Source organism: Littorina saxatilis, linkage group LG17 (assembly GCF_037325665.1).
Source record: "Littorina saxatilis isolate snail1 linkage group LG17, US_GU_Lsax_2.0, whole genome shotgun sequence".
Taxonomy (NCBI): domain Eukaryota; kingdom Metazoa; phylum Mollusca; class Gastropoda; order Littorinimorpha; family Littorinidae; genus Littorina; species Littorina saxatilis.
In genome coordinates this window covers 61,106,335-61,133,361 of record NC_090261.1, presented here as the reverse complement: position 1 = coordinate 61,133,361, position 27,027 = coordinate 61,106,335, and the positions used below count along the sequence as shown (strand labels likewise).

At 41.4% G+C, this 27,027-nt stretch overlaps 3 protein-coding genes across 8 annotated transcripts in view; 2 read left to right on the top strand and 1 right to left on the bottom strand.

Annotated features, from left to right (window-relative positions):
* The window catches only part of LOC138951962 (ribosome quality control complex subunit NEMF-like), a 30,888-nt gene extending 24,462 nt beyond the window's left edge, over positions 1–6,426 (top strand). For both annotated transcript variants that reach the window (XM_070323531.1, XM_070323530.1), the window contains exons 28-34: positions 31–205; positions 724–779; positions 1,820–1,885; positions 2,635–2,738; positions 4,051–4,094; positions 4,789–4,868; positions 5,316–6,426. In XM_070323531.1, coding sequence (XP_070179632.1) covers positions 31–205; positions 724–779; positions 1,820–1,885; positions 2,635–2,738; positions 4,051–4,094; positions 4,789–4,868; positions 5,316–5,384 — 594 coding nt within the window. In that variant the 3' untranslated portion in view covers positions 5,385–6,426. The remainder of the gene's footprint in view (positions 1–30; positions 206–723; positions 780–1,819; positions 1,886–2,634; positions 2,739–4,050; positions 4,095–4,788; positions 4,869–5,315) is intronic.
* Positions 6,427–6,529: 103 nt separating this feature from the next.
* On the bottom strand, positions 6,530–18,832 carry LOC138951965 (fructosamine-3-kinase-like). Its single transcript, XM_070323533.1, has 7 exons — positions 18,601–18,832; positions 17,642–17,728; positions 16,812–16,918; positions 15,976–16,144; positions 15,534–15,587; positions 9,624–9,765; positions 6,530–8,792 (listed from the first exon to the last, which is right to left on the bottom strand). The coding sequence occupies exons 1-7, from the start codon at positions 18,601–18,603 to the stop codon at positions 8,524–8,526; spliced, it is 831 nt and encodes a 276-aa protein (XP_070179634.1). The 5' UTR covers positions 18,604–18,832; the 3' UTR covers positions 6,530–8,523.
* Positions 18,833–23,988: 5,156 nt separating this feature from the next.
* Positions 23,989–27,027, top strand: part of LOC138951966 (uncharacterized) — a 34,038-nt gene continuing 30,999 nt past the window's right edge. For 2 of the 5 annotated variants that reach the window (XR_011451271.1, XM_070323536.1), the window contains exons 1-2: positions 23,992–24,545; positions 25,005–25,163. Coding sequence is in view for 1 of the 5 variants with exons in the window: in XM_070323536.1 (XP_070179637.1) it covers positions 24,439–24,545; positions 25,005–25,163 (266 nt within the window). In the remaining 4 variants the exon portion in view is untranslated. Of the gene's footprint in view, positions 24,546–25,004; positions 25,164–27,027 lie in introns of all 5 variants that reach the window. The other 3 variants (XM_070323535.1, XM_070323534.1, XR_011451270.1) reach the window with 3 other exon arrangements.

Genomic DNA, 27,027 nt, shown 5'->3' with positions numbered 1-27,027 from the left:
ATTATGTCTGTGGCTTTTATTATAATTCAGTCTTCAGGGGCTCAGAAAGAAGAAAAACGGAAGAAAGGGAAAGGGAAGAAAGGAAAAGAGGATTTGCCTCCCAAAGTCGGAAAGCATGGTGGCCGACCCCAGAGCGGGAAAGGTCAGGGTCAAGGTCGCCCAGCGGCCAAAAGCCAGGATGGAGTGCATATCATAGGACCTGAAGGTAAGAAGTTTGCCAGTAGCATCCAGTACCCAGAAACCCACAAACTTTAAGCAAACTTTTTGGGTAATGTGAAAAGTGCCTAGTTGGGTTGGGATTGTTAGATTTCAACCATTCAGTGCTTGGGTCCCACCCAGTTTATAACTTTCTCATGCGCACTAACCGTGGTGTTCGATTTTTGAATTTGGGTCAGTCTTCATTACATCTTGTGCTTGTGATGACAATCTCAACGCAAGTTTGACTTTTCTGATCCTTGTCTTTCTTCAGTTCTGTCTTTTCCAAAAAATAAATGTTGTGTAGATTCTTTAAGTTCTAAAGCTGGGGTTGTTAAACTTGTGGTCACAAAGGACGTTGCAGAAGAATGGCTGTTCTCTTTTTTTTGTTTACATTTTAAAATGCACGTGGAAACTGCTGCTGCTACAAAAAGTACAAATATCCAAGATTATTTCTGTTTTTGCTTCAAGCTATTTTTGACCTTCTTTCATTTTTAACATGAACATGTGTAATTCTTTTTTTTTCAGGTGCCACAGATGTTTCCGTGCAAGAGGTTGTTAGACCTGCTGGTTTCATAAAAGAGGTATGAGTTTGTGCTTTCAAATTATATCTTTTTAATAGAATATCTTTTCTGGTGAATATTCTACCCGACTGGGACGCAGACATTACATGACTGGTTATACTGTAACTGTTTTTCTTAAAAATCCAAAAACAGACAAACTGATTTTCTTAAAAAGACAATCCAGTGCATACGCTGGGCACCATTTGATCCTTTCAAGACAATCCAGTGCATACGCTGGGCACCATTTGATCCTTTCAAGACAATCCGGTGCATACGCTGGGCACCATTTGATCCTTTCAAGACAATCCAGTGCATACGCTGGGCACCATTTGATCCTTTCAAGACAATCCAGTGCATACGCTGGGCACCATTTGATCCTTTCAAGACAATCCAGTGCATACGCTGGGCACCATTTGATCCTTTCAAGACAATCCAGTGCATACGCTGGGCACCATTTGATCCTTTCAAGACAATTGACCAAAGGGAACTTGGTGACTCAAATATCCATACAGCTTCAGGGATGGTATTGTATGTACATCTATGCTAAAAACGTTTTTTCTGTTAATCTGAACAACTTATAGACATTTTTCAGCTTCAGGGGAGCTTGCTAACTGAACCCTTCACATAGTAAGCTTTTACGCTTCTACCCAAGTCCCACCCGTGCAGCTTGGGTGACACTGTCTGGATCTCCAATCTCAAAGCCCCTTTAGACAGCCCTCAAAATTGGGCCGGCACAAAATCATGAGAATAATTTTTGGTCAGCTGTGACCAGCAAAAGAGTTAAGACAGAAAAGAAAACGCAGTAATAAAAAGAGTGATTAGTATGGAAGGGTGCAGAACTGTTGTTTTGAGAACAGTGGAACCCCCTTATAAGACCCCCGGATTTAATACTTCCATCCTTTTAAAACCTTGTGTCCGAACATTTTCTCTTCATAGAGTCTGTAAATTTACCTCCATGTTAAGACCAGGTTTCCTCAGATTATTTGAGGTCTTAAAATGGAGGGGGGGGGGGGGTGTGATTCCACTGTACAAGGTTGTTCAATTTTGGGTTTTACATGCAGGAAGCCCAGGATGAAGGTTCTGATGGAGAGCAGGACGCTGTTGAGGGGGATGCCGCGCAACTGGATGTGAGTCATACTGTTGGGTGGCTGGTGTAACACAGTTATGTTAGTTGAATGTTACTGTAGTTGGATGTCTTGTGTAACAGTTATGTTTGTTGAATGTTACTGTAGTTGGATGTCTTGTGTAACAGTTATGTTTGTTGAATGTTACTGTAGTTGGATGTCTTGTGTAACAGTTATGTTCGTTGAATGTTACTGTAGTTGGATGTCTTGTGTAACAGTTATGTTCGTTGAATGTTACTGTAGTTGGATGTCTTGTGTAACAGTTATGTTAGTTGAATGTTACTGTAGTTGGATGTCTTGTGTAACAGTTATGTTCGTTGAATGTTACTGTAGTTGGATGTCTTGTGTAACAGTTATGTTCGTTGAATGTTACTGTAGTTGGATGTCTTGTGTAACAGTTATGTTCGTTAAATGTTACTGTAGTTGGATGTCTTGTGTAGCACAGTAACGTCTGGTCATAATTTACGCAAGTAAGCCACAGCACAGCTGTGCTGCATGCAGTGTTTGCTTTTTAAGGTAGTCTTTGGTGACACCTTTTCCCAGCAAATCTGCCAGGGTGGCAAATCTGCCAAAATAGTTTTCGGTGATGAAAAGTTGTGATGTTTTGCTGAAGCCAAGCAACAGTCCTGAAAATACCTACTGTGTTTACGCTCCAGTGGCTCCAGTATATGTTTTAAAGTCACACTTCTAGGTATAGTGCAATAAAGGGTAAAGGGAAAGTTTTTGCAACAAAGCATAACTGCTGATTACAGGACACACAGATCCTGAACTCTCTGACTGGACAGCCTCACGCAGAAGACGAGCTCCTGTACGCCATCCCCTGCTGTGCTCCCTACAACGCCCTCACAAGTTACAAGTAGGTTTCGTTGGAGGCTGGGATGTCTTCTTTCATTAGTACTGGAGGAAGGGGATTTGGTTGGTTGATAGTTGTTTTATAACGACCTTTTAACCCATATGGCAATGCGGGACCGATGTATGTTTGTTTTTACACCCCCGGTATAGGGGTGTGTATAGGTTTCGGTCGATGTGTTTGTTTGTTTGTTTGTTTGTGTGTTTGTGTTCGCATATAGATCTCAAGAATGAACGGACCGATCGTCACCAAACTTGGTGAACAGGTTCTATACATTCCTGAGACGGTCCTTACAAAAATTGGGACCAGTCAAACACACGGTTAGGGAGTTATTGGTGGATTAAAATTATACAAGGACTTATAGAGGGACATCTTAATGGTCAAAGGGAAATAACCATTCTCACTCAGTCACTGCCACCAACTGAGAAGGTTATTTCCCTTTGACAGGGGTGTTTTTCCTACCTCGGAGGAATTTCTTGTCTTTATTCAGTTCACACTGCAATCTCTGTGTTTAAAACTATGTTAGTATGTACCTTTAGGTAGGGGAAGCAGGGAGGAGTTGTGGATGGTATGATTTGAAGTAGAATATGGATGAGTTTATGTTGTACTCTTGAATTGCATGGTAGATTACTGTCATGGTAATAGATTGTGTTCAGAAATAACTCTGTGAGTATTTTATGCATGGTGGAAGAGTTGTATACCTTGAAGGTGAGGCAAGCTGAGCTATGTATAGCTTAGTGTTGCTGATCACTGAAGGCAAGTGGCCAGGGCATCAGGGTGAATAATGAGCTCCGATTTACAGGTTTTTCAAAGAAATATGCATCATATCAAGCAGACACTGCCTAAAGGCGGTTCTTAATTGAGCTTGCAGTCGACTTCGTGAAGACTTCGCAGCGAAAACTTAGTGCGGCCAGCTTCGTGCGGCCAGCTTCGTGAAGTATACTTCGCGTAGTCGACTTCGCCCAGTTCACGACAGGCTTAAGTGGCAGCTTGCCTCATCTTCCAGGAACTCAACTCTTCCAAAGCGCTTATAATCACTGACAGAGTTATTTCCGGGAATTGTCTATTACTTGTTACTGCTTCAAGAAGAATGTTACATAGATTTTAAAAGGTACGCCATGTTTTATTCAAATTAGGTACATGTAGTTGCAGTGTGAAGGTTAGTGTGTAGGATTTGTTGAAAATCTACTATAATGTCCAAGTTAGACATACATCATTGCCTGGCTAGTGCAAGAAGAATTTTGAATATTAATGTGCTTTTCCTTCAGAAAAGTCTTGTACATTTGCGAACTATAAACATGTTGATCTTCCATTTCAGATACAGAGTGAAGTTGCTTCCCGGCACAGGCAAAAAAGGAAAAGGTAAATTGTGGTTACTTCACTTTAATTAAAAACGGGACGGGCGCAGTGGCGTGGTGGTAAGACGTCGGCCACCTGATCGGGAGGTCGTGAGTTCGAATCCCGGTCGCTTCCGCCTGGTGGGTTAAGAGTGGAGATTTTTCCGATCTCCCAGGTCAACTTATGTGCAGACCTGCTTGTGACTTAACCCCCTTCGTGTGTACACGCAAGCACGAGACCAAGTGCGCACGGAAAAGATCCTGTAATCCATGTCAGAGTTCGGTGGGTTATAGAAACACAAAAATACCCAGCATGCCTCCCCCGAAATCGGCGTATGGCTGCCTGAATGGCGGGGTAAAAAAACGGTCATACACGTAAAAATCCACTCGTGCTAAAAACATGAGTGAACGTGGGAGTCTAAGCCCATGAACGAATAAGAAGAAGAAGAAGAATTAAAAACTGGATTTATTTTAAAATAGGGAACAATATGTAGTTTCAATATTAAAAGGAAAAAACTTGTTACGCTGTTCTAGGGGGCTTATTTATCAGTGGTTGTTATTTTCTTCTTCTTTTTTCACTTTAATATTAGTAACATGTATTTATTTGAAATGACAAGCTAAAAGAAAAAAGTATTGTTTATTCCTGCAGACCATGAAGTTGTATTGATACGTTTTGTGTAGTATTGTCTTTGAGTTGGTGTGTGCTTGTGTGTGTGCAGCTGCGAAGACAGCCCTCAACATGTTTCAACATGACAAAGCTGCAACTACGCGGGAAAAGGATCTGATGCGAATAATGAAGGTTTGTCTGTCAGCCCAGCAGCATGTGTCAAGTTTGTGCAGAAGAATATTTGTCTGACAAAACATTTGTGTGATAATCAAGAGGTTAATGTGGACTTGAAAGGCAGAAGTTATTATTTCACATTTCTGTCATAGGGCCATTCATCATAGACATTTTAACAATGACAGCCACTCAAGTTGGGCACACAAGATTTTTTTTTTAATGAAAAAGTGCGGAGTTTATTGCAGGTGACAGCGTGTGTGTTCAAGCTTCAGCAGCATCATTTTAATTCAAATGTAATCTAATCTGTGAAAGTGGGAATCCGAAACAGAAGGCTTGTTTTGTTTTGTCTATGATTGAATGTTCCAGTGAACCTTTCTTGTTTTTTGACTGTTCTAGTGGGGAACACTTAAAGCTTAGCCATGTATACACTGCGTTTAACATTAAGATTTGTTTGTTTTACCACAGGATGCAGATCTCTCTCGCAACATGCCAGGCAAAGTGAAGGTCGCTGCTCCCAATCTGCACAAAAGATGACCTGCCTACATCTACTTCATTACATACTTGTTTCACCACTGTATCAAAACTTTGTCACTGGAATACATTGCTGTCCTGTCAACAGTTTTTTAGAATCAGTTTCTGTGATTTTGGTTGTGAAAACATTGGTGGAGTAAAACCAGTCACAGACAGCCTGCATTGTGAAATGTAAGGATGTACCTGTGACAATGTAAGAGAAAAATTCACTGTGAAGGCAAAGGGGTTAATGTGTAGAGTGCTCTTGCCAGACTTTGCCTCATGATTTTTTTTTGGATAGGTTCTGAGACTAGTGTTTTGAACCGTTTTGCATTTGATGCAGACTTTGTTTTCAGTTTGCACATTTTGTTTTGGTTTGGATCAGTGCTATTTCAGATTATTTTGGGTAACGGTTAATTTGGGTATATCGGGCAGAAAAGGCTTGAAAGAATGTTTCTGATGTGTATTACCCATGTGTACGTTTCTTGTATGGATTACGCAATGTGTACATGAGTGTTGTACAGCTGTTGGTTTCATACACATTTGTCACAATTCATTCACTGTATGCATAATGTGCGGGAGTCTGATCGATACATTTGTCATTCATAATTACAGTAATTGGTACATTTTTAATTCATAATTACAGTAATTGGTACATTTGTAATTCTTAATTAGTCTATGGCACCATTTTGGCAATGTGTATTTCATATTGGATAATGAGATCACCAGGCATCAGTCGATTTAATTGTTCGTTAAGGCAGCTGTCTGACAGAAAATTTAGCTCAGGCAGTTTTGGAAAGGAGGCACACCATTATTTTTTTAATCTGAATTTCATGTTGAAATACTTCATTGATTATAAAACATTTTGAGGGGTGTTTTTTGTGTTATTTTTTGTTGTTTCTAAACTTATGGACACTCTGAGACAGATGTATTACAGGAGATCGCTGATAATACATGTAGCACCATGTTGAAATGGTTTTCTGCTGTGATAATGTACTTTGTCCCCAGTTTTGATTTGAACTGACATGCTTTCAATCTGTTTGATTAAACAGATTTGGAAACAAAACCTGATGGGTGTGCATATGTGTGTGTGTATGTGGAATGTAATTTGCACTTCCTGAATCCAAATCAAAGGTGAAAGATCACCATAACTGAGCCTCAAACATCAGTATCTGTTCAAATACGTTTATTCTTAAAATATACTTGTTCGTGGAGTAGGTTGTCACAAAACAGTACATATGGCATGTCGATAAAACAGGTCTTGAGCATTTTGCATCTTCAAAGGTTTCAGTCATACTAGGCAAAATTATGATCACATTATAAACATGTTTTAGCTAATGTTGCTTTTGAGACAACTACAATTATATTTTAACTATGGCACAATCTCAGACGATCACATAAAATAACAAGGCTCTGCAGAGAGAACTCGGTAAGTACAATCTTAAACATCAACATTGAATATGGGTTCAAGTGCTAGTCTTTCGGATGAGACGAAAAACCGAGGTCCCTTCGTGTACACTACATTGGGGTGTGCACGTTAAAGATCCCACGATTGACAAAAGGGTCTTTCCTGGCAAAATTGTATAGGCATAGATAAAAATGTCCATCAAATACCCGTGGGACTTGGAATAAAGTAAAAAAAAATTCCATCTCACACGGCATTAAGTCTCAATGCGCCACTAATAGTCAGAATGTTGACCCTGGGTGTTAAATGGAAGAAGAAGAATATAGCACAATTTTCAACCAAGCATACTGTTTCCTGAGTAAAATGTGGGTTGAATTTTGTAGCCTTAACATTATGATGGTGAACTCCTCTGGGGTAACTTCCAAAGATAACCTGCAAATCTTAACATCCTGAATACTTGTGAAATGTTTGTACAGACCTTAGTTGTCCAACGAGACCAGCTAGAATTCAGAAAACTGGTAGATTTAGGATCTTTTGAGCATCTTTTGCAACTCTGTGTACCTTCTTAATGTCAACTCCAATATTACTTCTCCCAAAACAATTTTTAATTTGTTAAGGGGTGGAGGGGGGAGAGTGGGCATGAAGTAACTGTAATGTTGTTAAAGTTTTGCTTTAAGTATGGTGATGAACTCAAAGTTTTGCTTGATTGCATGTGCAGCAAACAGTTCATTCACATGCTGTCATAAAAATCCTTTAAAACATACGTAAACTCAGGCTTTTTAGCATTTAAATGACTCGTATCAGATAACTTGTATTCCAGCTACATAAAAGTGCTCCTCCTACAAAGACACATCACTGTTATTGGGAGACACATCACTGTTATTGGGAGACACATCACTGTTATTGTGAGACACATCACTGTTATTGTGAGACACATCACTGTTATTGTGTAAGTTTGGCGCAACTCGATTCTTGGTGATTTTGATGTTTTTGTGCTTTAGACTAAGTAAATCATTCTCCGTGAGAAATATTCTCTTAAATACGGATGACAATGCATGATTTAACATTCTTTTATCTTTCTATCCATACCAGGTACAAATATAAACACTATTTCATGATAACAAAATCAGTTTTGGCCTTCTCCTGAAAAGCTCCTGTGAGGTCTGGGTGGCCGAGTGGTAAACGCACTTGCCTCGGAAGCGAGAGGTTGCGAGTTTGACCCTGGGTCAGGGCGTTAGCAATTTTCTCCCCCCTTTCCTAACCTAGGTGGTGGGTTCAAGTGCTAGTCTTTCGGATGAGACGAAAAACCGAGGTCCCTTCGTGTACACTACATTGGGGTGTGCACGTTAAAGATCCCACGATTGACAAAAGGGTCTTTCCTGGCAAAATTGTATAGGCATAGATAAAAATGTCCACCAAATACCCGTGTGACTTGGAATAAAGGCCGTGAAAGGTGAATGCTCGCCCTAATAGGCTTGAGGTTTGCTGGCCGATGTGAATGCGTGATATATTGTGTTAAAAATTCCATCTCACACGGCAGAAATTAATATGTAAAGCGCATTGAGCATATATATGATTATGCGCTATAGCAAATGTCCATTATTATTATTATTAAGCTGTCTAAAAGGAGTGACGCCAAAATTCCCTGACAACGTTGATAAGTAATTCAGGCTGTTTAGCATTTGAATCATTCGTTGTGTCAGATAACTTGTATTGCAGCTCTACATAAAAGTCCGCCTCATACATGTAACACACATGTTATACAGTTCCAAAGTGACTCTGCAACATCTGCTTGACCTGGTCTGCCTTGGCGTGAATGCCAGTCTTATATTTCTCATCATCCACATGATACAGCATGACGATGTTGTAAAACAGTTCGTAGACCAGCATGCATTCATCCCACAAAGGCCCCTTCGGGACAATACGATGGTACTCCTCGAAGAACTTGTCGTCAAACTTTTCCTCTGTATGGGACAGGATGAGTTCAAACTGACTGTGGGCATACTGCACGGATGGGTCAAACAGCACTGCAACAATATTTGCATAAAAAATTAATGGGTTGTTGGGTATTCAAGACACAAGAAGTAATCCATTCAGAAACAAGAGGCGAAGCCATCAAGGCTCACGTAAGAAATCGACAAACAGTAACACAAACTCAATCACTCCGTCACACACACACACACACACACACACACACACACACACACACAGAGAATAGGTGAAACTGTGCAAGAAAGCGAGACACTAGATCTAGATCTGTCTGTCTGCATGTACACTAGTTTCGGCCCGCTCAAAATAATAATGACCGAGACTTTCAGTATTTCCTTCGCGTGACGTCTAACCCTCTTACGTCATAATGTGACGTCAATGTAATGTGACGTCTTCAAATGTTAGAGTTTCTACCACAGACATACACACGCACAAACACACGCACACACACACACACACGCACAGACAAAGTTACGATCGCATAGGCTACACTTACGTGAGCCAAAGAGGAGACCGTCTTGCAGCCTACAGCTATAAGAATTTAAACCAGTCACACACTCAACATTACCAGTATGATTTCAATCTGCCCACCAGTCAACAACAAAAACAAAAGATAAATAACTTTCATTAAATTGATGGAATTTTGACTTCTTCATAGCCTTATACGTAAGTTAGTTCAGGGCTAAAAATCATTCTCTTTTTTCAAGGATTTCCGCCTATGAACGCATGTTTTCACCAATGAACGCATGTTTTCACCTCCCAAAAGCAAATTTGTCTTTTGGCTCCCGAAATGTCCCCCTTTTGGTCATCTTGAACCATCTGCATGAAGCCCTCATATTCATGTAAGGAAAGCAAAGCAGTCCACTCACCAGGTCCTTTCTCCGTCTGGCCGAAGTTGGCGACACACAGGTCTCCGTGGGTGATGACTGGTGTGATGGGCACCTGGTCAAACACCTTGTGCAGGTGACGCTGTAACCATGTCCACTTCTCCTGCAGACCCTGCTCTCTGTACTGGTCAGCGGGGAGTGTGCAAAGCAAATTATAAAGCAATATAGTGGAACCCCCTTCTAAGACCTCGAAAAATGTGGAAAAAATCGGGTCTTAAAAGGAGGGAGGTAATCTACAGGTGATGAAAAGACCATCCAAAAAAATCAAGGTCTTAAAAAGGAGGTAATTTACAGAGGTGATGAAAAGACCATCCAAAAAAAAAAGGTCTTAAAAAGGAGGGAGTCTTAAAAGGGAGGTAATTTACAGAGGTGATGAAAAGACCATCCACAAAAATCAAGGTCTCAAAAAGGAGGGAGTCTTAAAAGGGAGGTAATTTACAGAGGTGATGAAAAGACCATCCAAAAAAATCAAGGTCTTAAAAAGGAGGGAGTCTTAAAAGGGAGGTAATTTACAGAGGTGATGAAAAGACCATCCCAAAAATCAAGGTCTCAAAAAGGAGGGAGTCTTAAAAGGGAGGTAATTTACAGAGGTGATGAAAAGACCATCCACAAAAATCAAGGTCTTAAAAAGGAGGGAGTCTTAAAAGGGAGGTAATTTACAGAGGTGATGAAAAGACCATCCAAAAAAATCAAGGTCTTAAAAAGGAGGGAGTCTTAAAAGGGAGGTAATTTACAGAGGTGATGAAAAGACCATCCAAAAAATCAAGGTCTTAAAAAGGAGGGAGTCTTAAAAGGGAGGTAATTTACAGAGGTGATGAAAAGACCATCCACAAAAATCAAGGTCTTAAAAAGGAGGGAGTCTTAAAAGGGAGGTAATTTACAGAGGTGATGAAAAGACCATCCACAAAAATCAAGGTCTTAAAAAGGGTGAAGTCTTAAATCGGGGTTCTTCAAAGAGGAATTCTGTTGTATTGTAAAACATAATGAAATGCAATACAGTCTAGTGCAATACAAGGCTGTACAGTAATAATATAATAATAATAAATGAGCATTTATATAGCGCAACATCATAACTTTACAATTATGCTCTTTGCGCTTGAAACATGTAAAATTAAAACACAGTTATACAAGCATTTACATCTACATTCATAGTCAGCAACGCTTAATTAAAAGCATACACCATCAAACATGCATTACACAAAATTCTTCCACTAACTAAGTAATAAAAACATGAATAAAATAGGTAGTGAAAACAAGGAAATACCAGCTGAATACCCTTAATCAAACAGAACATGTTATCAACAATACTGAAAACAGCCCTAGTTGTTTATACATTATCACATTATCACTAAAACAACAAATACACTACATGTAGCCTAAAACAACAAATACACTACAGTACGTAGTACTTGCCATGTGAGACCCTTCCAATAAGAGCTAGAACGTGTATGTGTGTTTACTTTATTTTCTTTGGTGTTTTCTCACCTTCTTTTCGTCTTTTCTTTTCTCTCCTAAATTTGGTAAATATTTTGAGTAAAATTTACGGATTGTTTTTATTGAGTCACTTGAGAAAAAGTGACTCTATGTAATCGGTCAGTGTTAGTCTGTCCGGCCGGCCGTCCGGCCGGCCGTCCGTAGACACCACCTTAACGTTGGACTTTTCTCGGAAACTATCAAAGCGATCGGGCTCATATTTTGTTTAGTCGTGACCTCCAATGACCTCTACACTTTAACGATGGTTTCGTTGACCTTTGACCTTTTTCAAGGTCACAGGTCAGCGTCAAAGGAAAAATTAGACATTTTATATCTTTGACAAAGTTCATCGGATGTGATTGAAACTTTGTAGGATTATTCTTTACATCAAAGTATTTACATCTGTAGCCTTTTACGAACGTTATCAGAAAAACAAGGGAGATAACTAGCCTTTTCTGTTCGGCAACACACAACTTAACGTTGGGCTTTTCTCGGAAACTATAAAAGTGACCGGGCTCAAATTTTATGTGAACGTGACTCATTGTGTTGTGAATAGCAATTTCTTCCTGTCCATCTGATGCCTCATATAATATTCAGAACTGCGAAAGTGACTCGATCGAGCGTTTGCTCTTCTTGTTTACTGTGTAAGGGCTTGTCTGCCATGTTCTTATTGTAAATGTGTTTGAAGACACCACCATAAGCCGTAGGCTTGTTGTTGTCTTCACCCTATGTCGATGTACATTTCCTGAACATGTAAATATGAATAAACATTGTTTAAACCAAGAGCTAGAACGAACACCTCCCATGAAAGAATACCCTCTGTTGTCTATTTGTCTACTATCTTAACCTAAATTTATCTGTCATAAAAGGCCACATGCAATGTAGGAACGCGCTTTTGGCAGGTCCCAACCCAATACACTACACTGCAAGACAGTGCAACTCTGTTATTTGTTATGTGGGTCAGAAACAGAAATGTCCGACTGTAATGTATTGTAACTGTTGCCACTATGTATGTTTTTATGATCAGTTGTATCCTAGTACAGTGGAGTCCAGCTATAACGAACCTGGGTATAACGAAATCCCGCTTTTAACAAACTGCCATTGATTTCCCGGCAGACAGCCTTCTATTTCTTACTTGTTACTTTCCGGCTACAAACAAACCTTTTGAACTCATTTGCATAACGAACCCCTCTTATAACAAACACGTTTTCATCCCCCAGAACAAGTAAAAGTATACCGGTAACAAACAGTCGAAGAATGAAAATAAGCCGCATATCAAAGGACTAGAATGAATACCCGCTTCGCCGGGTAGCCGGCTTCGCCGGGAAGAAGTACTTAGAGCCGTACGCCGGCTTCGCCGGGTCCGAACTATGGACCCGCCAAGCTTAGGTCCCTCCCAGATTCGTGGAATGGGAACAGCACGAAAATGATTCAGTGGCCATAAATCCATTCCTGACCATATCGAGTCCCATCCTTGTCGACGAATGTAACCGTGTTAATCACCTTTGGAGGCGAACTCCACTCAAACAGGACTGAGCAAGTTATGGCTTCTCAAAGGAAGGCCAGTACATAAAATTACATAAAAGCCGCCAGACCACATCACAAACAGAACTGAACAATGCACAGGTGTTGCTTACATAGAGACACACACACTCACACACACACACACAAAAACACAGAGAAGCCGTATCTATAGAGAGATACTGTAGATGACAGTGTATTTTTCGCGTGGCTATAAATTGATTCGACCTTTGCACTTTTACAGTGAGGATAATTTACGGGTCCAATTTACGTTCTGTACACTGCGTTGACCTTCTAAAAATAGTAACAGTAACAGAACGCCGGGAATATATCCGAAGACGCTCAGCGCAGTGGACAGCGCAGTGTAGTAACTTACAACTGAACGGGAAAGCCACACGAAGGAAGGGAGATAAACGCCAAACACTGGAGAAGATAAGGAAGAGTTACTTATAATGGTGAAATGAACACAAAAACGAAAATGAGTTCAGCGCTGCGCGCTGAGAGCACGTGTTGAAATATCTCATCGATGATATTGTGTCCGGGGTGTAGCTGAATACGGTGTCCAAATTTGAAAAAGATCCACCGAGAACTTTGGCGTTGTGATGTGGTGTAGCGGCTATGGTGTGTCGGTATGGGGGCCCGGGTAGCTGAGGTGGAACCAAAATAGCTGAGGTGGAACCAAAATCGGTTCCGCGCTGCGCGCTGAGAGCACGTGTTGAAATATCGACCAGGTTGTGTCGTGTCCCGGGTCTACCTGAATATGCCCACCAAATTTGAAGCAGATCCATCGAGAACTTTGGCCGTGCATCGCGCACAGACAGATACACAGACAGATACACAGACAGACAGATACACAGACACACAGACACACAGACACTAGTCGTATATATATATAGAAGAATACAGAGTGGAAATATGTGTGCTCTGTGTGTGCGGCGAGATCAAAGGCAGGCCCATTGTGATGCCTTGACACTGACCTTCTTCCCAGGGGTCAATGACCCAGTTTTAGCTATGAGAGGTGGTTCCCCTGTCATATATATCTGAGAGAGGAAACACTTCCTGCACCGGGGTCAGTGACCGAGTTTAACCTATGGGGCGGTCTCTTTGATGTCTTGAGAGGAAACATGGCCAGGGTAGTACCTAGTGGCTGAAACATGCATTATCACAAGTTGTTTGACTGGTACTCAAGCGGTCTCTTTGATTATTTTCTTTGAGGAGGAAAAAAGTCGCGCCTTATGACCCGGAAAATACGGTACATGCTTTTACACGACTTTTTAAATTTTACTTCTAAAATTACAGTAAAGTGAACATTTGAACTATGCCTCTCTATGAATTATATTATGAAGCTGTTGAAAACATGCAGAGATTGTACTCTCCAAGGAAAGATCGATGGGACGATCATTTGAAGGTGAGTGGGAAAACTTGTCTTGAGGCCATTTAGGGTTGAAAACTCTACAGCGAATTACTGATATAACGAACTAAAATGTATCTCCCTTGAGATTCGTTGTACCCGGACTCCACTGTATCCAAAAAACTCCAGATTCCTCTGTCAAGATGAACTAGGCAATATTTCTGATACAAAACTGCCTGCTGCTTTAGTTAATTTCATGGAAAAATAGTGGACTATCATAATCTTACTTTTACTTAGGCCCTAATTTGCTCCCAGCGGAGCATAGGCCATTGACGACATTTCTTCATCGCACCCTGTTCTGGGCTGTTCTGCCTCTGTGTCCCGCCTCCAGCTGTTTCTTGGCCTCCCTCTCTTTCTTTTCCCCTGCGGGTTCCAAGTGAGAGCCTGGCGGGTGATGCTGGATGTTGGTTTCCTAAGGGTGTGTCCAATCCAGCCCCATTTTCTCCTCAGAATCTGGCTGTTAACGGACTCTTGGCCCGCCCTTTGCCACAGCTCTTCGTTGCAGATCTTGTCTGTCCATCTGATCTTGAAGATGCGCCTCAGACAGGTGTTAATGAAAGTCTGAATCTTCTGCTGTGTCACCTTGGTCATTCTCCATGTCTCAGAGCCGTAGAGTAGAACCGATTTGACATTGGAGTTGAAGATGCGCAGCTTGGTGGTTATGCTCATCTCTCTAGAGGCCCAGATGTTCTTCAACATGATGTAGGCTGCTCGTGCCTTCCCAGTCCTGGCGGCGACGTCTCTGTCAGTGCCCCCTTGCCTATCGATCACTATGACTATCATAATGACCTGCGCGAAAAGTCAGAGCAATGACAGGGGTGGCTGCCTGCCAAACGGTTGTGTGATGTGTCTAGTGTGTTGGCGAAGTGTCTTGTGCTTGTCACTTCTCGCTTTCAGCCCTCATCGCTGGCTAGCACCGTCTGTCCTTTTTAGGACAATGCGAAAAGAGAGCAGAATGCGTCAGTCTCTCCTGCCAGTACAATAACCTCTCCACAACAAGCCCTATGTAGTGCCTCCATCGCGGCGACAGGCGTAAACTGGGTACCTCAAGGCCCCAGGCTAGACTACAAGGACTCGGAGGAGGTTGGCCCCTAGACGTGCGGCATGCGGGCCCACCGGTGTGTGGAAACGCCCAGGTGCCCACGAACCAACCTCCAGCTATGGGTCAAATAGCCGGGCAGGATAGGCTCGTCAACCCTGGCAGGCAGCTATCCTAAGAGAAGACCACTCTGAATTCAAAACGAGGGTAGAGGAGGTTCATCATCCATGGAAGGAAACTCGTCTAGGAGAAGGAAAACTCCGAAATGAAACCCACGCAGTCCCTCGAAGACGGAACGGCACTGGCCTTTTTTAGGCGGGGAGCAGACCGGGTGCCTACGCTACCCTCGACAAATGGTTGTGTCATCAACAGGGGTGGCTGTTTCCAACAGCCTTCTTTCTATTTTACAACACTGGAAGTCAAAAGCAATGAGGATGAGTTAACCAACCTTTTCCACAACTCCAGACACCAATGGCTGAAGGATATCACCAATGAACAATTCCTGTAAAACAGAAACCAGAAACAGTATGTTCAGTTTTCATACAGGATTTAATAATATCATTCTCTTGAAGTTCCAGACCAGCTCATTTAAAAACTTCATGACTCTTTTTTTTTCACACACAATCCCATACATCATTCCTGTTACCCAAAGACGCTCTCTCTCTCTCTCTCTCTCTCTGTGTCTCTCTCTGTCTCTCTCTCCCTCTCTCTCTCTCATTTTTTTCATTGCATTTAAAACATGTATCAAGTTCCTGCAATAAATATTGTTTGTGTAATCCCTCTTCAGGATGAGGGCTGGTTGTAAAAAAGCAATTATTTTTGCTAATACTTTGATGCAGGGGGGGGGGGGGGGGGGGGGGGGAGAGCTTAGGAAGGGCTTGATTTCATACCTGCCAAGAATTCCTCCACCCTTTGCCAGGTGTGAAAGTGCCAATGTAATGTTCCCAGGTACTCCCGAACTTGTCAACAGCTTCTACCTGTCCAGTGTCACCTTTCTGGTGTACAGACTGTGCACCTGCTTTCGCTCTTTGCAACAACTCTGCATTGTAGCTGTGGAGCCTGCAAAAAATACACAATATTCAAGAAATGGACTAAGTAGTTAAACCCTATCTCTGCTTGTAGTCCTGAATAAACTGCTTCACGGATAACAAACCTTTCAAAAGCAAAACAAAACAACAACAAATACCAACAGCAAATAAAATTAAAAAAACAATGTGAGTGTATGTGTTATATTCATTCATACATCAAAGGCACACTGTAAGTTGTCATTACTTGCTGGCAGCGAAGAGGTTAAAATAGTAAACCACAGGACAGGACAGAGGTTTGTTTTAGAGCATCACCAGCATTTCCCTAATAGTAATAGGTGTACATTTACGTGAGAATTTAAGGGATCATTAGTCCATTAGAGAGGACAGATGTCTTTTTCAGTTGCAATTTGCAACCGTTCAGACATAAATAATAACTTGTTGCAGTAATCTTTTTTTTAGGAAATTTAATAGTTTGTTGATTCAAAATGAGAGAAAAAGATGAATCAAAGTTCCATGTTAAGTATCTGAAAGGTTAACTATTACAACCACACACACGCATTCACACACACACACCCACACACACACTCACACACCCCCCCCCACACACACACACTCACACACAAGTGCACAGAAAAAAAATTTATCACTGTAACACTAGTTCCATGCACAGAAAAAAATGCAGTAGACTGAACACATACCTACCCATCTGCTTGCCAAATATTGCCCAATGGTCAGTCAGTGGTTTCAAATCCTTAATGTACTCCAGCACATGGACTGCTCCAGGATTGTCTGCACATGCAAACACCTGCACACACACACACACACACACACACACAAATAAAACATATTGCATTGTTTTTGTGAAAGCATTTTTGCTCACCTCAGATTTGCCCAGGTTCTATATAGGATAAGATTATCCTTCCACTTGGTCAGATACCAAATATCAACACCGCTTCCTGTGCAGAATCTACATTTAATTTTTTTTATTTTTAAGACTGAGATTCGTTGATTTTAAGAAATCAAGTCATAAGCAAATTCCCACTCTGCATTTAAAGCAGCCAGGCTGTTAATTTTTTCTCTGTGTGTAACAGTGGAGGGATGGCCTTATCCCATATTAAAGCCTGGCGAAATCTGACACTGTGGTCGAATCATTTATACGAGAAGGACTGTGCCTTTAAAGGGATAACGTCCACAGCCGACAAACAGTGATCTAAATTGACTTATTGTATTTTGAAACTAACATTCTGACTAATTGCATGCAGACTAAATGTGTGACTTTTCCTGCACGACATTAGAGTAACTTAGCCTACTCACAGGAGCTTGGCCTACTTTACCAGATGGCACTAGGGTTGTGATGAATGGAAACACTTCAGTTTGTAAACAGTGTCCCTTAACCAATCATCCTAAAACAACTTATTCTCTGAACGAGTTTATTCTGACACATTAATACGTCATTATGTTTATAATATAATATAGCCTGAATTACTCAGGTCATAATGTACAAAGGAATTTGTAGCTGAAATCTTACCTTAAAAGATGCTGGTACAGTAATTACACAACCTGTGCTGGCTAAAAGTTGAAGACTTTGTTGCTCTGTGTCAAACATTCTCTGACTCTGAAAATCAGTGGAAAAGACTGTCATAAATGGAATATGCTGAATATATCATTTGATTATCATGCTGCATTTGGACAAACCACAGATTTATCTTGTCCAAGTATGCTATCAGCAGGGTTTGCACGACACATGATTTTTGCATATTTAATGCATTTGAAAACTCGCTAAGGTTTTTTTCCTTGTGACGCATATGGCATACGTACAAATAATTTGCCTTTTTTTTCTCCAGTGCTAATTGTATGCCAAGAAAAGTGTACCCTTTGCTTTTAGACATATCAAAACACAGCTTCTGTTTTGTGATAATTGCATCTCTGGCAATTACAGCTGCTCTTTCACAAAAACTTGTTCTGGCATTCTAAAGTGAGGCAGCAAAACATTGCTCTGCGATGCATTTGTCCTATGTTGAATATGCCTTACACATTTTTTTTAATTCTAGTGTGATCCCAGTGTGAGTTAATTACTTTTTCTGGGTAAATGCAATCGAGGGAAAAAAAACAGCAGTATGTAATTGCATGTATATCTTTAGTGGACTGGGCTAACCACCGCCCCCCCCCCCCCCCCCCCTCCTCTCCTCCCTCCCCAACTGTGGCAACAGCTTACAGTGTAAAAAGTACCGAACATTCTCTTCTTGGGCAAAAAAAGTACTGACCATAGACTGGGTAATTTGAGATCAATTATTCAATATAAAAGCAGGGACCTATAATATAGGTCTATGATAAAAGCAACACTCTATGCCTGTGAAGTTTCCGGCCGGGTAGGCACAGCCCAAGTTTTTCTCCTTGGCACTTGCCTTGAAAACAGCGGAACACACACACACACACACACACACACATACTCGCACAATAAACACAGAACCACGGACATACACAGACCATTCCCCCGGCATTGTACTTGACGAAGTAGGTTTTTGTCGTCTGCTGCGAGGCGAAAAGACCTGCCTCATTCACGATACCTCCGCCGACTTCTGTGGAAAACCTCAGAGTATCGTCTGACAGCTGCTAGCTGTCTGATTTCAGGTTCGATATTCTGAAACACAGCCATCTGTTTGTTTCTTCGATGTTTTTCACTTGCATGAACGAGTGCACTGCACTGTTGTTGGCAGTGAAAACATAGGATAAACAAGGTCAAGGGACGATACTCTGAATAGTTTGTGTGCTAGTCACGTGACTACTTTCGTTTTGGGGCTTCCTTTTCGTGGATCCGGCTGTTACAGCCCCATTCTGCCCGTTCGATCGGCACCAGAAAACACTCATTTGTCGCACGAGAGCAGACTATGTAAACATTTGTGAAGGATTAAAACACGGCTTTTTTATGGCCGTGGCTGGAGTCACGATTTCATCTTTCGCCTGTGTACATATCCCCCTCGACATATATTCAGTCAAGACTGAAATGTTGTTTCCTGGTAAAATTAAGAAGTGAAATTAGTTATGGACGAAAAGCATGTCAGTTTCTTGCATGTGAAGAAAATTGGTGGTAAAATTTAATAGATTTCACCCCCAAAATCGAATTCTTCGAAAACGTGTACTGAGTGGTTACGTCCCTTGAGTAAGAAGGAAAACATTTTAGGATGAATCAAATTTCTAAGTTAAAATAAAACAAATTGGTTGGACAAATTTGGCCTCATGAATGTAAGGTACACAAGGTCGCTCATCCGCAGTACTATCGAAGGGTGGTTTTTTTTTGGTTCAGTGTAGAGTTAATACTAGATCAACGAGGCCGAGAAGCGAAACTATCAACACGGCGAAAGATGAAAACGTCGAGCCAGATCTGGGGCCTGGGGGCTCAAGCACCGGCTGCTCACCCTGTAAATCATTATTTGTGTTTGTGTAGGAGTTTCTAATCGCTGTTCTTCTTTTTCTTCTTCTTCTGCGTTCGTGGGCTGAAACTCTCACGTACACTCGTGTTTTTGCACGAGTGGAATTTTACGTGTATGACCGTTTTTACCCCGCCATTTAGGCAGCCATACGCCGCTTTCTGAGGAAGCATGCTGGGTATTTTCGTGTTTCTATAACCCACCGAACTCTGACATGGATTACAGGATCTTTTTCGTGCGCACTTGGTCTTGTGCTTGCGTGTACACACGAAGGGGGTTAAGTGAGCAGGTCTGCACATAAGTTGACCTAGTGGGAGATCGGAAAAATCTCCCACCAGGCGGCAGCGACCGGGATTCGAACTTTCTTTCTTTATTTGGTGTTTAACGTCGTTTTCAACCACGAAGGTTATATCGCGACGGGGGGGATTCGAACTCACGACCTCCCGATGAGGAGGCCCACGTCTTACCACCACGCCACTGCGCCCGTCTAAGCGAGATTGACAATTATGATCAGTATTGGATTCAGAAAGACGTGTATAGTTTCGGCAACAGCACGGTCACTGATTAGCGCCGGACTGACGCTGATGGGATCTCTGTCGACCAAAAGAGTGGGATTCCCTGTAGGTGGCAGGGGCGGACCTAGGGGGGGTTCCTGGGTGCCCGGAACCCCCCCCCCCCCCCCCCCCCATCCGTTTTTGTTGTTGTTGTTTTTTTTAGTAAAAAAATAAAGCGCTTGTGCTTTCCTTCCTTCCAAATGCTATACTGAAATAGTAGTTCATATAAAATAGCACATTGCCTTCTCAAAGTCAAAGGTGCACATATTTGTACACGCATATTTACTGAATAGATACCTTGTTCTCTTCCAGGAGAGGCCTCCGATTGACCTAAAAAAATAAAATTCTTTCAGCTAAGCCCCCCAGACCCCCCACCAGGGCTTTGCCCCTGGACCCCACCGGGGCCTGAGCGCCGGGCCCCTGGACCCCTGCTCCAATTTGGAACCACCCCCTTATCCACAACTAGGTCCGCCCCTGGGTGGAGTTCCTGTAGGTGGATTCCCTGTATACAGGAGATACCACTGGGCGGAGTTCCTGTAGCGTTTCGCTTTATCTCGCTGAAAGTAACGTGATGCTCAGCGACATCGGTAGAATTTGATGATTTTCGATCTTTTTTGATATTTCTGATAGAAATTCGAGTATGGTTTGCAAGTTTTATTGATATTAAACTCCACCCTGTATACAGGGAATCCCACTACAGGAACTCCACCTACAGGGAATCCCACTCTTTTGGTCAACATAGACCCCTTCACGGCCGGACTGACTGTAGCGAGAGATGCGGTTCGTTCGCAGGTGTCAGCGAGATTCTGTCGAAGTACCTCGATGCAAAGTAGATTTATCTTTTGCCATAAATAAAACTTTTTTTCTTTATTTTTTTTCTCCATTTTAAGTATTTATTTACTGCATTTGTTTTAACTGATGCTTCTTCGGTCTTGCCTCGGAAACCAGTGACACATGTTGCTAGGTTCACGGACGAATTCAGTGATTCGGCATTGCCGAGTGACTCGTAAGCTACTTTGGTGTTGCGATCTCAGTTCGATCACCGAAATGCTTGGAATAAAGAATAGAGCAAAGGAAACTTAAGAAGGGGGAGGGGGGGGGATGGATAAGTTAATCAGATCTCAAATCCAAAAACCAAGAAACTGCCAACGTTTCAAAATTCAGAATAAAAAAACAAGAAAGGTAGGTTGTTGGAACGTTTGTTGTTGACAAAACAATACATTCACAGATATATTTATATAAAAAATTCTGTTCACTTAAAAGACCGTTGGGTCGAAATATCTGTGAATGTATTGTTTTATCAATAACAAACGTTTCAAAACCTACCTTTCTTGTTTTTTTTAAACAGATCTCAGTTTTAAATAAAAAAAATAAAAATAGAGCGCCCATGGCAAGTCTCGAACCAGCGACCTCATGATCTTTGGCGCATTTCACTAACGATTGAGCTAAGAAGGCAAGCTGACAGATGTGTGAAAAATAGAAAGGTGTGTTTTGTGAGATACTGGTGACTGCCGGTACCGAGCCACTCCGTCTTATTACATTTAGTCAAGTTTTGACTAAATGTTTTAACATAGAGGGGGAATCGAGACGAGGGCCGTGGTGTATGTGTGTGTGTGTGTGTGTGTGTGTCTGTGTGTCTGTGTGTATGTGTAGAGCGATTCAGAGAAAACAACTGGACCGATCTTCATAAAACTTTACATGAGAGTTCCTGAGTATGATATCCCCGGACATTTTTTTTCTTTTGTTTGATAAATGTCTTTGATGACGTCATATCCGGCTTTTTGTAAAAGTTGAGGCCGCACTGTCACGCCCTCATTTTTAGATCAAATGGATTGAAATTTTGGTCAAGCAATCTTAGACGAAGGCTGGACTTCGGTATTGCATTTCAGCTTGGAGACTTAAAAATTAAATAATGAGTTTGGTCATTACAAATTTGAAAATTGTAATTAAAATTATTTTTGTATGAAACGATCCAAACATAATTTTATCTTATTTTTCATATTTTTCTGATTCCAAAAACATATAAATATGTCATATTTGGATTAAAAACCAGCTCTGAAAATTAAATATATGAAAATTATGATTGAAATTAAATTTCCCGACTCGATTTAAAAACAATTTCATCTTATTCCTTGTCAGTTCCTGATTCAAAAAACATATAGATATGATATATTTGAATTAACAAGAGGCGAAGCCATCAAGGCTCACGTAAGAAATCGACAAACAGTAACACAAACTCAATCACACACACACACACACACACACACACACACACACACACACACACACACACACACACACACACACACACAGAAAGAGCATAGGTGAAACTGTGCAAGAAAGCGAGACACTAGATCTAGATCTGTCTGTCTGCATGTAGCCTACTTACAAGGACACGACTGCCAACTAGTCTCGGCGCGCTCAAAATAATAATGACCGAGACTGTCAGTACTTCCTTCGCGTGACGTCTAACCCTCTTACGTCATAATGTGACGTCAATGTAATGTGACGTCTTCAAATGTTAGAGTTTCTACCACAGACATACACACGCACAGACGCACGCACGCACGCACGCACGCACAGACAGACAAAGTTACGATCGCATAGGCTACACTTACGTGAGCCAAAAACAAGCTCAGAAAGTTAAAAAGAACAGAGATACAGAAAAGCGTGCTATCCTGCTCAGCGGCAGCGCAACCACTACAGCGCTATTCTGGCTAGTCAATTTCACTGCCTTTGCCACGAGCGGTGGACTGACGATGCTACGAGTATACGGTCTTGGTGAGAAAAAATGCAGTGCGTTCAGTTTCATTCTGTGAGTTCGACAGCTTGACTAAATGTTGTATTTTCGCCTTACGCGACTTGTTTATCTTGTCGCTTGCAGAATATGTGCTTATTCTGTTTGCGTCATACGGCTTTCAAACCGAACAGAGATCTACCGTAGAACTTACTACTGACACTATCTCTGAGCCGAATGAGTTGACGACAATGGCCAGTTTGTTGAAAAAGTACCGCACTGCATCTTACTGTCAATGATTACGGCAATGATTCACGGTTAGCCGGGCCGGCTTATTTTTTTAATTAAAAATTCAAGGCTCCGCGGAGAATACCTTAGTCTGACTGACTTGCACACTAAGTTGTATCATGTCAAGTTATTTTGAAGTATAGGGGGCTTTTATAGTGATTCGTGAAAGCCTCTTCGCTGGTCCATATTTAGGCGCCCAGGCTCCTAATATGGACCAGTTGTGCCTTTTTCTGTATTTGATTTTTGCTGAATGTCTATCAAAGCCAATTCTGTCTAATAAGGCCTAACGGTTGACAAAAGAGAGGACAACCAAACACAAAATGAAACTTCTTTGCAAGAAAACAAGCTAGTTATCAGCATGAAAAAAACGTGGTCCATACTAGGCAACCTTACCCTACAAATCTGGTGCCAAAAGTCGCCTTCAAACTCGGTCAACCACATGGGGAGGCAGGCAGTGATCCTAATTTCTCAGCAATGGCCAGGCTAATAAAATAATGAACATTTAATTTAAAAAAAAGATATTCCATACCCTGCCCTTCTTCAAGTTACAACATAAACACCGGTAATGTGTGTGAGTGTGTGTGTGTGTGTGTGTGGGAGATATTTGATGGTTTTGTGTTGTTTTTGAAGTGAATAACCCATTCTTGTTTTTGTGTGTGGAGATGAAGAAGCAAGGAGCAAATCATCGTGGAAGAGAAGCTGCTGCGTGTAAAGGGATAACTTTATTTTTTTATTATATTATTCTTTTAAAGTTGTTGGGGTAGAAATGTTGAGTTTTACTTCGAAGAAAATCTATCGTGGGGAGCTATTCGGTCCGTCTGAGCATAGATATCAATACACATCTATGGTCTGAGCTAGCACACGTCATGGTTATGACGTCAAACTGGAAATTGTCCAGGTTTACACAGATGTGACGACAGCAAACAAAGTCTGTGGAATGTCTAAAAAAAAAAAGAAAAAAAGATTTACAATCATGTTCGTTTCAGTAATTCCACAGCTCATGCGATTTTGTTGTTGTCCGAACTCGACCTTGAAGGGTAACAATGACGGGAACACACACCGTTTTGAGAAACGGGATGACAACTTATCAAAGTGAACCGAGTGCCTTGACCGAAGACCTTCATTTCAAACCAAGAAACTATTGCTCTTGTTGTCATGTAATCTGTCCCGTTCTCTTCATCCGTGCCGAAAACTTCTCATGAAATCTGTGGTGTACTCTGTGTGACTACATCCGTGGAAAAAAACTGAAACAATAGACAGTGGACGCTACCGTAGACAAATGGTGCTCGCATAACCGTTTTTGATTGAACTCGAGACGATGGGGTGCTGTGGCAGTAAAGTAGCATCAGAAGATCCAAGAAGATCGAACAAATCAGTCCTAAAGTCGCCAGTACTCTGTGCTTCGTCTGTCAGTCAAGGGAGCAAGTGAGTCACCGACACAGCTGGTCAATGAAAGTATTTGTCTGTCCTGGTTCCAAGATTTGTTGCAAAATTCGCTATCGAAGATTGTTGCAAAATCAGTCCCCGCGCGCGCACACACAAGAACAAAGACACGGACAGACACACAGACACAGACAGACAGACAGACACACAGACTGACACACACACACACACACACACACACACACTGTGACACACGAACACACACACACTGTGACACACGAACAAACAACCGCACACACACCATCCTCCTCCTCCTCCTCCTCATCATCATTATCATCATCATTACTTGTCATTGCTGTTCCCTTCATTTTTCTCTCTCTTCTTTTCTTTGCTTGTTTGTCAACGCACACTTATGTGGGGCACTATACAAATATGTGGGGTAGGTTATTTTCACCTGTTCCATGCATTTCTCTAATATTTGTCTGAATCTTTCTTCTAAAGACACACACACACCGCATCCACGAAATCAACCGTCGAAGAAGAAGAAGAGCCTGCTTTAGATGAGCGGAGCATCCTATTGTTGCAGACCAGCTGGGAAGAGTTTAACAAGATCAACAGTGGACAATTCTCGAATTTGTATGGAGTCATGATTTTTGTTAAGTGAGTATTGCCGTGATAGTTTGTAGCTGCGTGCGTTTGTGCGTCTCTGTGCATGCGCGCGTGCGTGCTTGTGTTAGCGTACGTTTGTGCGTGCATGCGTGCGTGTCTGTGCATGCGTGCGTGCGTGCGTCTTTGCATGCGTGGGTGCGTGCGTGGGTGCGTGCGTGCGTGCGTGTGTGTGTGCACGGTAAGCGAGGTTGCACTGCACAATACTGCAAAATTGAATAGTATAGAGTGACTAGGGGAAGGGCCCCTAACATGGACCACTTTTTGTTTATTGCTAATAATTAGCTTGTTTTCTTGCGAAGAAGTTTCATTTTGTGTTTGGTAGTCCTTCTCTCTTAGTTTAACCGTTAGGCCTAATTAGAGTGAAATAGCTTTGATAGACCTTCAACAAAAATTGAATACAGAAAAAATCACAAATGGTCCATATTAGGAGCCTGGGCGCCCAATATGGACCAGTGAAGCGGCCTTCACGAATCACTGTAAAAAGCCCCCCTATACTTCTAAATAACATGATACAACTTAGTGTGCAAGTCAGACTAATTCAAATATGCTTTAGATTTAGCTGTTTTGGGTTGATGAGAGCATTATTTGAAGCACACCAAGAAACTGAAGAAGCTTATCAAAAACAGAGTGAAAATAAGTGAAATTATCAACTTCCACAAAAAAAAAGACTATTTCTTATATTTTTTTGAAATCTCGAGGGCTAGTTATAGGTTATTTTCAGCAAGCTTCTTAATGAATTAATTAAAATTGCCTTTAGTTTTTATTTTCTTCGATTTGTTGAAGGTGGTCCATATTAGGGGACTCGCACATACTTTGAGGTTTTGCTATTATTTTTTGTTTGCAGTAGAAACTCGGGGTACACACTGTTAAAATGTAACAAATACTGTCTTAGCTGTCATATATAAAGCCATTTTTGTGTTATGAAAGCTTTGGCTGTGGACAGAAACGAGTCCGTTTTAGGCGTCAAATTTAGAGTGAACGCTGCCAAAAGTGAAAAACAAGTCGCGTAAGGCGAAAATACAACATTTAGTCAAGCTGCATGGGTGCAACCTGGAAAATTAAAAAAACCGGCAAAAGTTGGGGTCCAGCTTTTTTAGTATTTAAAATGCCAAAAAAACCCTCTCCTGGAACAAAAACATCGGCAGCCGATGAAACCAAAAACCGGCTGCCGGCATGTAGCCGGCAGAGTTGCACCCATGAAGCTGTCGAACTCGCAGAATGAAACTGAACGCAATGCAATTTTTCAGCAAGACCGTATACTCGTAGCATCGTCAGAATGGCAAAGGCAGTGAAATTGACAAGAAGAGCGGGGTAGTAGTTGCGCTGAGAAGGATAGCACGCTTTTCTGTACCTCTCTTCGTTTTAACTTTCTGAGCGGGTTTTTAATCCAAACATATCATATCTATATGTTTTTGGAATCAGGAACCGACAAGGAATAAGATGAAAGTGTTTTTAAATTGATTTCAAAAATTTGATTTTGATCATAATTTTTATATTTTTAATTTTCAGAGCTTGTTTTTAATCCAAATATAACATATTTATATGTTTTTGGAATCAGAAAATGATGAAGAATAAGATGAACGTAAATTTGGATCGTTTTAAAAACATTTTTTTTTACAATTTTCAGATTTTTAATGACCAAAGTCATTAATTAATTTTTAAGCCACCAAGCTGAAATGCAATACCGAAGTCCCGCCTTTGTCGAAAATTGCTTGGCCAAAATTTCAATCAATTTGATTGAAAAATGAGGGTGTGACAGTGCCGCCTCAACTTTTACAAAAAGCCGGATATGACGTCATCAAAGGTATTGATCAACAAAAAAAAGAAAAATACGTCCGGGGATATCATTCCCAGG